General features: G+C 43.5%; 1 protein-coding gene across 1 annotated transcript in view; it reads right to left on the reverse strand.

Annotated features, from left to right (window-relative positions):
- GRIN2A (glutamate ionotropic receptor NMDA type subunit 2A) overlaps positions 1-14,529 on the reverse strand; it is a 386,027-nt gene extending 371,498 nt beyond the window's left edge. The window contains exons 1-2 of the mRNA XM_045833744.1: positions 14,452-14,529; positions 12,630-13,061 (exon numbers count right to left, since the gene is read on the reverse strand). Coding sequence (XP_045689700.1) covers positions 12,630-13,043 — 414 coding nt within the window. The 5' untranslated portion in view covers positions 13,044-13,061; positions 14,452-14,529. The remainder of the gene's footprint in view (positions 1-12,629; positions 13,062-14,451) is intronic.
- Positions 14,530-14,766: the final 237 nt, after the last annotated feature.

Consider the following 14,766-nt stretch of genomic DNA (forward strand, 5'->3'; position numbering starts at 1 on the left):
ACATGGTTCTTACCTCCGCCTGACAAGTCTTAATAATCAAGCCCCACAGAATAATTTTCTGCTCGGGAATTTTACATTTTAAAGCAATTCTTGAAATAACATTGATACAGACACAACGGTTGAGCAATGCCTGGTGACTAAGAATGAATAATTATAGAACTAACTGCCTGCCAGGCTTCAAAATATTTATTATTTTTTAGAAATTTGAATTCTTTCACTCTATTTTATATTGGAATCCATCATTTTTTTAAGCTTTTCCATTTACACAATGAGAAATCTTAAAGAGGTTAAAATGTGCAACACCTAGAGAATATGAAAGTGTGACTAAACTAAAATATATTCCACAGCAGGTGCCATAAAAGACATGCAAATTAGAATAATGAGATAACATTAGAAAATTTTTTATTTCAAGTACTGGTTGGAGTTAGGTGACAACAGAGGTACTTTAAAACAGCTACTGGAAGTATCCTGTCGTCCAATCTTTCTGGAAACCAAAAGTTCAGTAGAAGTATGTATTAAGAACTTCAAAATGCTTTATGTATAGTGACCCAATAATTTCAACCGTAAGGTTCAATTCAAAACCAACAATCTGCGATTCAGACATTGCATTATAAAGATGTTCACTGAATCATCATAAAGTGTTGTTTTTAATAGCAACAAATTTGAAGAAATCTAAATTATCGAGTAAATAATGATGTGTCTTCAGCACAGAAAATGTAGCAGATAAAATGCTTACAAATAATTTGTAATTCTTCTGATAAAATGTTAAGTGAATTAAAAGCTACATATAAAATTATATAATCAATATGTATATGTTTGTGTATTAGGTGTAGAAAAGACTACAAGGAAATATACCAAAATGTCACTAGCAGTTACCTGTGGATGCTGAGATCAAAGATGATTTCTCCTTTCTTTGTACCTCTCTGAATCTCACTGATCTTCTAATGTGCATGTATGCAATTACTTTTATATTAGCTGAAGTTATTTTTGAACAGTCCTTAAAATCCTTACCTTTTTTGAGATATATATACTGATATATTTATTCTGACATGTTTATACTACACATATTTATACTGACATATTAACAGATGAAACAATGATATCTGAGATTTGCTATAAAATGATCCCATGAGCAAATAGGGAGTGGGGAGTGGTGAAGTCACAGATGACACAAGGATGGTCACGTGTTAATAACTGTTGAAGCTGGGTGACAGGTACACGAGGGTTCATCATACTACTCTCTCTACTTTTTTATGTGCTCGAAATATTCCATGATAAAAGTATTTCTTTGAAAGCTGCCAAGTAGCTTTAAAAAGGAAAAAAGAAGGGAACAAAAGTACCAATTAACTAAGACAAAAACCAACAGCAATTAACTCAAGTATAATTTGACCATGAAGCCTGCCGTTTGCAAAATCCCACTGATGGGAGCCACGCCCACCCCATGCCCAGCATCAGAGCCACAGCCAGCCTGTCCTGTTGTGCCGTTCAACACCCTCTTCCTGTGGTTTCGGCTCTGTTCACTGAAGTTTAACCAAGACTGTGTTTCCTCAACCCTCCAAGTACCTAAGCTTGGAAACAATTCACCTGGTAAGTAAGTTGTGCCATTTTTTCAGCTCTAGGACTAGAGACAAGCAAGACAATATGGATTTCAAATGCCACTCACTCTTTCTGGTGAGTTTTCTAATTTGGAAGAGACAAGAGAGAGCAGGAGACATTCAGCTGCTGGTGACAACAAAACAGAAATAAGCAAAAAGCTCAATGTTTTCACTGTGAGAACTGCTGTCCAGAGGAAAATTCAGGAGCTATCAAAACAACACTTAAGCCTGGCAGCCTTGAAGAGTCTGTGAAGAGGAGGGAAAGGCCTAGGTTGTAAACTGGCATCTGGCCCTCCGTGAGCCAGCCTACTCTACTCTCAACTCATCCTTCCCTGGGCTGATGCGGCCTGCAGGCACATGGAAGGTCAGGCTTTCTGGATCAGAAGTTCCCAAATTCAACTCTAGATTACAGCTCGGTAGGGCATCTTCTCTGACAAACTTCCCCTCGGACCACTGAATGAGGTGCCCATCCTCTCTATTCCCACAGTCCTCTGAACTACCCCAACTGTAGATGCATCATGCTGGGGTCAGTCTCCAACTAGATGCTGAGTTACATCAACGCAAATAGTTTCATCATAGATATACCTACAGAATGTTTTGGCACAGGGTACAGGCTCAATAAATGTTTGAAGAATTAACATATTAATAGCCAATAAGTTAATTCTAATGAGGTCTGTGAATGGGGCTCAGAGATCCTCTGAAACTACATATAATGTTGAATGCATGTTTATGAAGGTGCGTTCCTCTGGAGAGGATCCACTGCTTTTATTAGCTTATGAAGTGATCATGACTATCCCCCAAATCACCCCAAATTATCTCAGATTTCTTAGGTGTGTGTGTGGGTCTAGGCTTCAGGTGCCAGTGATTTTCAGAAGTGATCTTATATACTAGAATGAGTTTTTATTTTGTTTTGGGAAAATAGGCACAGTTAGAGAGTAACAGAAAATCATTCACCTCTTTCAGATCGGTGAGCTTTAAAAGAAGAAAGTTACAAATGGAAATAAACTATTGTTCCAATTTAATTTTTTTTCTTTGAATGAGTAACATAGCCACCTCCATGGAGAATAACATGTGTCTGAGGATATTCTTTCTCTGAATGCTATATGGTATTATTTAGGGGTTTTTTTACCTGCCCATGATTACCTCTTAGCAATAAATATATAATTAGAAAGAATATCTCAATCTCTATCATACGGAACATTGTAAGATTTAAATAGAAAGACAAATAATTTGGAAAGCAGTTTCAGATTTGTTTCCCCCCTGGAAGATGTGAGGGGGAAATTAGGAGAAGTAGACAAACAACAGAAGAGTCCCCAGAGTCATTTCTGCCATAAGCAAATGTTCAAAACAGAGGGGAGTACAACAGACAAAAAAAGAATAATTTCACAACTGAAATTTCAGACAAGGTTCAGGCTATCTCCTTAGAATATAAAAGCATTATTATAGTAAGATGTGCAAAAATGTGAATATACTTTAATAAGTAATTGTGATTAACTGGATGCAACTGCAAATACTTCCCATTTGAAGATCATTGGCAATTACTTTAAACATCATCTTCTGTAGATGTGCTTCTTAATCAAAAACACTTCCACTAGTAAATATGATGTCAGCTGACCTACTTATGTTTATATTTGTATGTGTGAGAGTTGATATATACATAGGTTTTCTGCTTTTCAAATATTGTCTACCCTTCAAGGTGATATAAAGTCCTTTGGGGATTTAAGGTGATGATGCAGGGCTCATAAATTCCTCCCTCATGCCAGGCAAATTTAAAATGAATTACTCATATACTTGCAGAAAGTGAGGATGTTGGTTTTCAGCCAAATCCAAGGGCCTGAGGAACCAGGACTTGGATATTTGAACAAAAAAAATTCAAGGATTTGAGAGGTACAGTGTCTTTGAGTTAAGAAGGACCTCAGAGGTGACCCAATCTTGTCTTGCCAAAGTGAATGCAACTCTCCAGTGCATTCCTGATGGATGTGTAGCCACTCTCAGCTCAGTCACATCTGACAGACATTTATATTATTCTATGTTAAAGTATATTTATGTATAATTATATTAGTATATATTAAACCTTCTACCTCCTAATAGCCCATGATGTCATTGAAGACATCTCTCACATTCTCTCTGAGCTTTCTCTTCTCTGGGATAAACTTCCCAAAATATTTCTTCAATATTTCTTCTGAGACTCTTATCATATGTCATTTAGATCCCACAAAATTCTGGAGGCCCTTCTTCTAGAAACACTGCAATTTTTCAGCATCCATCTTTAAATATTACCTCCACCCCTAAGAACTGAGTCAAGTCTACAGATAATGGTGTTAGTGCCGCCAAAGACACCTTCCATTGTACCACTTGGCCATGGCCCTACACCCCTGCTAGCAAAAGCTCATTTTTCTTCAGTTGCAATTATCCCTTCTTGGAGAAGAATCCTCATTATTATTCTCTACCAGTGATGTACAAGAGGTGTAGTGAGAACCATTTCTGGCCAAAAAATGTAAGGGAAGTCTACTCTAATGAAAGGATAGACAGACTAGAAGAAAGCCTCTTTTCTATCCCTTCTCTCTTTTCCTGTTTTGAATGCTGGTGTGTGAAGATGTGATGGCCAGAAAGAAGCATACATCCTATGACCAAGATGAACTAGCAGCTGAGGAAGGCCAAGTAGATGAATGAAAAAGGACCTGAGTCCTTGATGGGATATTTAGTCATTAAACCACACCTGGGACTCCTTGTTAAACAACAACCAGTAAAAAAAATGAATAGCTTAATAGCTTAAGCCTCTGTTGGTCAAATATTCTGTTACTTGCAGCTGGAAGCCCTCCTAGCAATATAAAAAATATAATAGAGCTATCACTACTCTTGATTTGAGCATTATCTTTTGAGAAATGTGGCCTTTACTTTTTTAAGGGCCATATCACTATTTAGAATCTGATGAGCATCTGCTCAATGCACAACAATAAGCAAATAACAAATAAAACCCGTTCAACAGGGTATCACAATCTCAAATGCTTGCAGAGACTGTGCACTTTATGTAAATGTGTGAATCTGTCTAGATGTGAAAGAACAGTGAGCAAGGAGGGCTCTAGTGAACTTGACAATGCCCACCTCATCAAAAGACATTAAAATTCAAGCATTTTAAATGGTATGGTGGGAAATAAAATACTAATGCATTTATGAGCCAGATTCAGCAGGCAGTTCACCAGTTCATGACCTTTGCAAAAATTATTCTCAAATTAGTTGGAAAACCACATCTCCCCCTTTCTACAGGAGTCCCAATTCTTCTTAAACCTTCCGGTGCAGTCTGTAGTATGGGTTCATCATTTCCATCTGGAAAGGCAGTTTTGAATTTTAATTCCATTATCCAACATCTTAATCTTATGACACCAAAACATTAACATTAAAATCTTTTGTCTCTCTTGAATCTAAGTGCCTTCTCTAAACCGAATGCATTCATAATGATTAACTTGAAAGGGCAATAAAAGAAGAGCAGAAGAATAATCCCCCAAAGACTTGGGTTCTTGTTCTGTGACTAAAAAAATCACTGCAAAAATCAGGACCTTTATTTTCTCATCTGCGAATAAGGACTCTTCAATCAAATGTCTCTGGAACTGCCAGGTTGTTCAGGCCATCAACGAGTTACTTAATCATTGGCAGAGATAAGATGAAAGACTATATATGTCCACACCCTAAAGCCCTAAGCCCAGTGCAAACATATGAACCAATCAGTGGAATTATTTACTGCAAATGTCACTGAGACAGTCTCCTCTTACTGATACTTTCGCATTGGCCATAATTAATCTTCAGTTTGCCAGCACAAAGCTCATGGCAAGTCCAAAGAACTCAAAGGAAGCTTCTGGTTGTCCCAGCTAAGAAAATACGAGTCATTTCATGTTGGAGTCTCCACTCCTAAGGGTTCTGTGGAATTCCTTCCCAGTTTTGTGCAGGGCATACCTTCCTTACCATTCATCCTTTTTTTCCTGGTTATTCACTGGAGAAAAAAAGAAACTACAAAATACAGACACAATACATAGGATTTCTATAATAAGTATTTATTGTAAGTCAAGTACTGAGCTATGTACTTTGTATCCATTATCTCATTTAAAGCTCACAACTCTATGAAGTGGGTACTATTATTGTTCCCTTTTAAAAGATGGAAGACACTGAGGCACTAAGCCTTTAGGAACTTTCCCCCGTGATCACCCTGCTGGTAAGTGATGGAGTCTGAATTTAAACCCAGACACTGTAACTTGAGATTCAACTTATTAACCATGCTACAAGGACATTAAAAAAAATTAAGACAGCTGTGAGTTTACCACCTAAAGGCAAGCACTGCTCACAGTTAGGTATGTTTCTTGCCAGCATTTCCTCAAAGGCCATTACATTTTCAGAGTCAGAAGGGGCTTAGAGGTAATATCATCCCAAACCCTCATATCACAGAAGGAGAGTTTAAGGTTCAAAAAGGTGAAGGGCCTTTCTCAAGGTCACACTGCCATTTGGAAATAGAATTTAGATTCTCAGACTCTTTGTCCAAGGTTTTCTAGGGACTTCTGGCTTGAGTTGTTTGGTAGTGGCTCCCTGGGCCCTGGGTTGAGAAGGATTTTAGGCCTGGGGACTCAAAAGGACAAAAGGCTACAGTAGATTAATATGAACATAGCCGAGTGGCTATGTGCACACTGTGAGTTTGCCATCCACCAAGGGGCAGCTCCTGGGAGGGAAGGAGAATGCCCAGGAAAGGCCTCCTGATGAAGAATAGCTGTTTCTTTCACCTGCATGAGGGATCTCAAACCAAATGCCTTCAGGACCAAGTCCACAACACAAATGAGTGAAGTGGGTAAGTGGGAGAAAGGAAAGAGCACCTGCCCTATCTGAGGGGATGGCTGCTATTTATCTCTAGTCCACTATTGCCCTAAGAAAAATGGGCCCAGTGAGATCAGGCCTTCTGATTTTTTCAAAGAAGCATGAAATTTGGATTTTTTTAATGTAATGTCTTTAAATGTTAGCAACTAACTTTCAAATGTTGACAACTAAAATTTGAATGATAAGAAGGAGTACAGGACAAACAAAACATACCAGTTAATAACCTAACTTCTAACTGACATGATGGCCTTATCAGAAGCCACCAGCTCTTCAGCAAAAACCCAAAGTTCTGTTTGTCTCTCTCCCCCCACTTCTCCCTGCTCCCCGCCCCCACCACCACCACACACACACACTCTACTTGGAGAAACATTTTCCACCTGAGGCTACCAAGGAGCAGATAAATATTCCTCCCCTCAAATTCCAACAGACCACAGTTATCAAGGGTCCACGTGATTACCAACAACCCCAGGAGGCCATTTGGAAAGTTAGTCGTGCCTCTGGGGAGATGCCGGTTGCTCTCTGATGACTTAAAGTGAGGAGGAGTGGATGACTACATCTGACATGCCTCATCGAGCAGGCTAAATATAGGCCTCCCCACTCTCAGGAACTACCTGTTGCCTCTAGTAGGAGCTGAGTGGGCTCCACCAACATTCTGATGTGCACGTCTGCCCTTTCCATGAGCTTTCAGTGCTGAATGGCAAGGCCCTCACTCACATCCAAATTCGAGAGCTGCGAGATTACAAGGGCACCATCTCCTGCTGATGAGCTGTTACTCAGCAGTGCTACACAGGCCTTTTGTATGGAACCCCTCAACTTCTGTTAATCCCCAAGATGACTAGTAACTATCTGCCCAATAGAGAAGAGAGGAGACGTGGCACACACCTATGCAATCAGTCAGCATTTGGAGAACAACCACTGAATGGAAAGCCCTGAACCACAGTGTGGTAAGTGCACCAGGAAACTGCTGCAAGCTGCCAAGAAAACCAACGACTTAATTCATTCAATGAAGAAACATACACCAAGTAACAAACGCAAAGAACAAGACAGCACAAGGTGCCAGAAGGAACATACATGTGAATTGGAAATTAACCTTAATAAAGGTAGAAAAAACAGTCAAAATAATTATGGCACAAACAAAGTACTCTGAACCCACTTAAAATCATGTTTGAGAAGTCTATTTAATGATCAGGGAAATTCCAAGAAAACATAATCAATTCTGAAAAAATAAAAGCAGGTTGTAAAATATAACTGAGTTCAAATCAGTGTGAACATACTCAGTATTCTATGTTCTGCTTTTACAACATAGAATTTATAGATAAATCTCTACATATTTAAAATTTACATAGCACTGCTTAGAAATAAGAGAAGGGAATTATAAATCAAAAATAGAGAGGACCCCCTAAAAATAAATGAATCAAAAGATGAGACTCTACAATTTCAAGTAGAAATCAAAGCCACAGGTCCACAGGTGGATGGGTCCAATATGAGCCATGGGTGCAGAAGTCCCAACAGCAACCAGGACTAAGGGGCAAAACTGGACCCAGAACCATGCTGCCAGCTGTGAATAGAGTTGAAATATCTGCACCATCCACCATGAGTCACAGCCAAAAAGGATGCCCCTATCTGTGTCAAGAAGCCAAAATGAAGCTATCTACTTGAGACTAAGACCCAAGCCTGCAGCACAGGGTATGTACAGCAGAAAGAGAGATCTGACCTGAGCTGTTGATGTGAGCTCTAGTTTAAAAGCACACACCCTTAGGGAGCAGGTGAGTACATAAATCTACCTTGAAAATAAGTTACAAACAAAAATTAGAGAATATATGAGAACATCCAATGATCAGAATCACAAAATGGGAGAATTCATACCTGAAGAAACAAAGATGCTAGAAAAAGAGAAGAGATTTACATCCACAAGGTAAGAAGACTTTTTAAGAAAACAAAAAAAGGAGGAAGGTATAGAAAAGGGACTAGTTATTTATCTTGGAAATAAAATGAACCATTGTTGAGGTTAAAAACTTAACAGATAGCCCTGACCAATATGACTCAGTTGACTGGAACATCATCCAATAAGCCCAAAGGTTATGGGTTTGACCCCAGGTCAAGGCACATACCTAGGTTGCAGGTTTCTCTCTCACATCAATGTTTCTCTCCCTTCCTTCTTTTCTCTCTGAAATCAATAATCATGTCCTTGGGTAAGATTGGAAAAGAAATTTAAAAAAACTTAAGACAGAGGCGAAATAATAGACCAGACACAAATGAGAAGAGCTGGTTAACTAGGGTATAGAATTGAGGAAAACTTCCCAAACATAGCAGAGAGAAACAGAGAACTAGGGGGTGGGGAGGATGTTTAAGTTAAGATACATGGAGGATTGATGAAGAAACTACATATGAATAGAATGTTGGAGAGGAAACATCTAACAAATAATGGCTAAGATTTTTCCAGAATTAAAGCAAAACTTGAATCTTCTGACTAAGAAAGCCTACAGAGTGCAAAGTACAATAAAGACAACCATACAGACAGTATAATCCTGAATTTATAACTAAATAAATAGAGCTTGAAAGAAAATAGGCCCAAGTGTCAACAGTGTTTACTCCTGATGATAGGATTTACAGGGAGATTTTTATTTTCTTCTTTAAACTTTAATGTACTTTCTAGGTGCTCTACAATGAAAAAATGTTTTTATAAACTGTCTGTGGAAAAGGAGTATTTGTTATTTCAAATACACTTTTTTAAAAACAACCTGTCCTCAAGGTACTTATACTTTAGTAAAGGAGATGAGGCACGTATAGCATTAACCCGCATGCATAAACGTAATTAAAATCTAAGCCTTGCATTTTCCTCTATGGAGCAGTTAGAAATAAGGGGCAAAGGGATGGAGGAGGTGAGAACACTGAGCAGAAACATGAAAGTCTAGTGCATACACTTGATTTACTAGGGGCTGATACTGTAACCAGCATGTATTCCATTTAAACGAGATCAAAATGACCAAACCAAAATGTGGTTAGAACTTATCTACATAAAATGTTATTTCCACCTCTAACTTAATTATATCACAAGACCACCCACTGATAGAAGCAAAAACTAACATCTTCACTGTAAATTAAATTAACACCACAAAAAAAATCTGTCACTTGACACATTTCAATTACTATAAAACTTTGTTCTTTTTTCCCCAAGGGCCAAGTAGATTGAGAGAAAAATAAAGATAGCGGGGAAGAGTATTCAATTTAACTGATAGTCAAATTAAGTACTATTATTATCTATGGGGGCACTATCATGTTACCAATTTAGAAGCAAAAACACAGGTATGTTCTGGACTTTACCAAGTAGACATCATCTTGGGGGAGACAGAGAAGCCTTGTCAGTTTGGGGAGATTCAGACTTTGTGACCCTAACACCATTGGCACACCCAATGAAGCAAGGTGGAGTTTTAGGCAACATCCCATGACTGTTTCTTCAGACCCAAGGAAACTGTCTTCAGCATTCAGCTCCAAAAGAAACAGGTGGCAAATTCACTAGCCAACTTGATATGTTACTAATGGAAAGAAGGGCTGTTCATGTCTCAGACAGCCTCTCTCCTTTTTTTTAACACATCCAGGTGTTCCAAAATACCGCCCTTTAACCCAACTCCACTCAACATCACCTGCATATCCCACACATGGGGTCCAACATACACCCCAACATTATCTCCACTGACTTATTTGATTCCTTGCTATCAAGACCAACTTGGAAAGCCCTAACGATGAGGAGTATCCAATTTCTTTCACCACTGTTGAGCCATTGAAACCCTTCATTCCTCTCCTCTCCATCCCTCTTAAATCTCTCTCTGATCTTGACTTCTCTGAAAATGTCCTTTCTCATCTCCCTCTTGCCATTTCCTGATTCCCTGTTCTTCCTTACTTTTAAGTGGGGTCACACGCTTGTCCAATCCCCAGGAGGCAGTTACATTCCATAGGAAGGAGGATGCTTCTTCCACCAATATCCCTTGGACTTCTCAAAATTCCCTTTCTAATACCTTATTTGAGAGAGAGAAGCAGCTGCTGGCCACAGGTCAGAGCCTGACAGTCACAGTGGGGAGGGTCCCTGCATATCAGCGGGGTACTTAACTAGGAGCCCATTCTGTGTTCCTGCTGCTTTGGCTATAATCAGATGCATAAGTTAGAGCCACACAGCTGCCAGCTCAGCCCTCCCAGCCCGAGTCTCAAGCCACCTGCTTCCGTTCTGCTTTTACCAGATTTCTCCACTGAGGTGCTGGGCCCTACACAGTCCAGAATTTCACTTTCAACATGGCCACTGTTTTCTGTGGTTACTCCTTCAGTCAAAACTTCAGAAGGGAGGAGGGATTGATGATAATATTTAGATCTCAAAATCACACTCCAAGTCCCTGCTGGAAACCACTGTTCTCCTTCTTAATAACTTCATGGGAAGGCTGTCACTCCAGCTGGTCACTTGATGCACAAACTCTCTAGGCTCTGACTGGTTGCACGTTTCCATGGCTCAGGACCTCCCATGACATGAAATTTCTTGACCTTCCTGAAGGTGGGATGACAAAGTTAAAAGATAGGCTTGAGATCAGACCTTGGGACCAAAAGAATTCAGAGATCTAGATCCATCACCCACTGTGTGGTCTTGGCCAAGTCTTTAACTGCCCTATGCCTCAGTCACCTCATCAGAAAGTTACAGGCTGCTCTTGTAGACTCTAAGACCCTTTCCAGTTCTGGAGTGGCCCATATGTTGGTGGCAGGGTACAGACGTTCCCTACTTTTTTCACCCCAGAAAGGAATCCCAAAGCTGAGAGTCGGTTGGGAAAATGCTCAACCATACATAAGGAATTTTTCCAGGCCACAAACCATTTGAAATAAATGTTTAATAAGATAGTACATCAGTTGTGTACTTTTGCTGAATGTACTGCAGCCCAGGAGACCTGAAAGAATTAATACAGTTCCCAAAGGAGTTGGTGGGAATTGCTGAGGCAGAGACAGAATCTGATTTGATGAATATAAAAGTGCTTTGAGAGCATCAGAAGGAAAGTGCTACGACAAATCTGTGCTCGCTCCAGTAGGCTATCTCCTGCTACCTGAGGAACGTGCTCTAAGAAGGTCTCACTCAGGGCTGGGGACCATGGCACACAAGTACACTTAATATTTCCTTTCCTTCCTGGCCCCAGTCCCTTGCTGAGGCTTAGATAGAGGTACAGTGTCCCCACAACTCTAATCCTTCCCTTTTTTCTCACTCCTGTCTTTGCTTCTTCCTCTGTCCTTCTGACTGTCTTTTGTCCTTCTAATTCTGCACAATTCTCAAACCAGCCCTCATAACATCTCACTCAAATCTTCAAGTATCTTTCCCCTCTTCTCCCAACCCTCTCATCTGATCCACAAAAAACAAAAAACCAAAAACCTCCCTCTCATTCTAAGCTGAGAAATTTGGACATACCTTCCTTCATTCTGACACTCTCAAACTTCAGCACCAAAGCCCACCCTTGGGTGCCAATGCTTCCATCTATGGGCCTTGGAAACCCAGCCAGCTCCACCCCAGGAAGATGTGGAAAGTGTCAGGCCCTCCACGCTCTGGCTCTGCAGCCAGTTCTCCTCTCCACTCACACCCACTCCCCAGGAGGAGCTCTCTCTTGTGGCCGAAGCCCAGGGCTTCTCAAACTTTCCACCTTTCTTGTGGCTGCAGAAGCATGACATTCCCCTGTTCTTTTGTGCTTTACCTAAAAACTCTGCATTTTGTTCCACAACATACCCACATTTAATCCTTGTTGAAATAGTTTTAGTCACCACAAGAAGGAAAAAATGGACCTTTTCCACAAAACAGCCTGGTAAAATTGATATTATAAGAATGTAAGTCATGCTGTTTCAACTGGCCCCAAGCTGGCATCTTGTACACTACTTAGAAATCTCCAAGCATTCCACCACATGACCATACTTTTGTGTTTTGCGAGTCCTTCCTGGTAGACCCAAGGTGCTTCTAAATAACCCACTTTCAGACCCAAGGCAAAAAGAATTTCCACTCATTTCTGAGTTGCAGTGGTAGGACCTGGTTCTCACCAGGGTCAGTGGCCACGACCCTTTTTCACAGCAAGATAGATCCCAGGGGCTCCGGAAGACCCTTGGTGGCTGCCCTATGATTGGCACGCTCCACAGTCCTGGCAGCCCATCACCTCCTGGCCTTACCTTGTCAGCCATGATCATAGATGCGCCCCCGTGGATGCCCAGGATGGGGACGAAAGTCTGTGAGGAGATAAAATCCAGCATCTGGGCCACGGCCTCCTGGTCGGTGTCATCCCCAAACACGAGGCCGTGGATGCGCGCCCCGGACATAAGGTCGCACACATGTGTGATGAGGCTCTTCGGATCAGTGCGGTTCATCAGCAGTGCTACCACGTTCACGTCTAGGGGCAGCCCAGCTGCCTGCTCTGGGCCCCACAGGTTCCTCAGTTCACGCTCTGTCACGTCGTGGCTGTGACCCAGCAGCACCGCAATGTTCAGCGCCGGGGGACCCTTCTCCGTCGCCGCGCCCTGCGCGGGACCGCGCCAGACCAGAAGTGCCGGCAGCACCAGCAAGGTCCAATAGCCCAGTCTGCCCATAGTCGCCACTTATGGTCCCTGCAAGGTGGGGAGGGAGAGTCAAGACCGCGTTGAGCAAGGATTCCAGACGAAACTGATTGCTGCCCCTGCCCCTGCTCTACCAGCCAGGCCGAGAGCCCACCTGCGGCGCAAGCTGCCTGAGTTGCCTACTCTATTCCGGATCCCCGACGCCATCCACGTCCCTAGACCCATCTCCAACTCCATCCCCAACTCCAATCCCTGCTAATTCTCCATCCCTGGCCGTAAATACATCTTCGGATCCATCCTCCTTCTCATCCCCTATCTCCAGCTTCTTCTCCATGTCCAACTCCGCCCACACCTCCCACCACATCCACCAAGTTAGCTGCAGACCACAGCCGCCGAACGTAGGCGCGCAGAGCAAACCTTCCACCCACTCCTCTCCCACGCCGGAAGGAGCCGACCAAGTTACCAACCCCGCCCCTTGCTCGAAAGGAGCGAACTACAGACCAGCCCCTGCGTGCAGAGGCAGCGCAGTGACAAGGTAACCCTGCCCTGGCACGGGAGCGAATAGACTGACCCCGCCCCCTGCGAACTCGCAGGATGCAGCACTGACCTGGCTACCCCCAGCACCCACTGCAGACCCTGCTTCTCTCCTGTAGGGTACACCCCAAATGCAAGGGAGTGAGGACTCTCGTTTGTGTGCCCCAGGCTCTGGAGCGCCTGGGGGAACTTAGGACCCATCCTCCTCCTGCAGAGGGGCTCTGAAGCAAGCAGCCCTAGGACCCACGCCCTATACGCGCCCATACACACACATCCTCTCTCACGCGCCCCGTGTGCAATGCAGAATTCTGGAAAGGAGGCGCGTCCCCCCACGGGCCAGCATGTGAGAGTTGGCAAAAAAAAAAAAAATGCGTGGGGCTAAAGGTAGGCTCCCAAGAAGCTCTCCAACGGACGTCAACTGTACAGCGCCTCCCCAGGCTTTCCACTTCAAGTCCTGCTACCAAGTGTTAGGTGCACGTGGGCAGTGGGGCTGCACACGCTCACAGGCACGCGCGCATTTCTGCGCACACCCACAGGCCTCCCATGGCTATCCGGAGTCAGCACATGTGCTCAGGCAGTGCATACATATGCACCGCGCCAGGTGCACAGAGGCGCGTGCCTGCAAATACCAGCACAGTCGTGCACGCGGGCACAGGAGCGCGCCCTTCGGGCTGGGCGCTGCTAGCGCTAAGGGAAGTTGGGGCGAACTCGCACTTACCTCAGCGCTGCTGTGCTGCCTGCATTGCGGAGCCGCAGCGCCCCCTGGTGTTCCTCCCTCGCTTCGCTACCGATGCTCCCTCTCCCGCTTCCACTCTCCCTCTCTCGCTAGATCCTTCTACCGCTCTCGCTGGGGTTGAGTCTTCCACCTACCCATCCCGCCAAACCCAGCTCTCCCGCTGGGACGTACCTGTAGCCTGAGAAGGTCGAGGATACAGTGGGGCGCGCTGTGCGCACAAGCATCTCGGCCGCCTCAGCAGCCACCGGGTTTAGCGGGTTCCCGCATGCTGCGGCCCCCGCGAGCTCCACTGGCTGTCCCGCGCTGTCCGCATCGCCCCCACGGGGGGCGGCTATCCAAGCCGGAGGCTCTGCAGCAGGGCTCTGGGGGGGAGGGGGTGAAGAGATGGGGAGGCAGGGTCAGCCCACGGGGATCGGGACTGGGGTGGGGGGCAGGCTGCAGTCTGCAATGCTCACAGCTCCTCTACGTACACAGGGGGCTCGACCC

Source organism: Phyllostomus hastatus, unplaced genomic scaffold, assembly GCF_019186645.2.
Source record: "Phyllostomus hastatus isolate PE091 unplaced genomic scaffold, TTU_PhHast_1.1 phas_contig_173, whole genome shotgun sequence".
Taxonomy (NCBI): domain Eukaryota; kingdom Metazoa; phylum Chordata; class Mammalia; order Chiroptera; family Phyllostomidae; genus Phyllostomus; species Phyllostomus hastatus.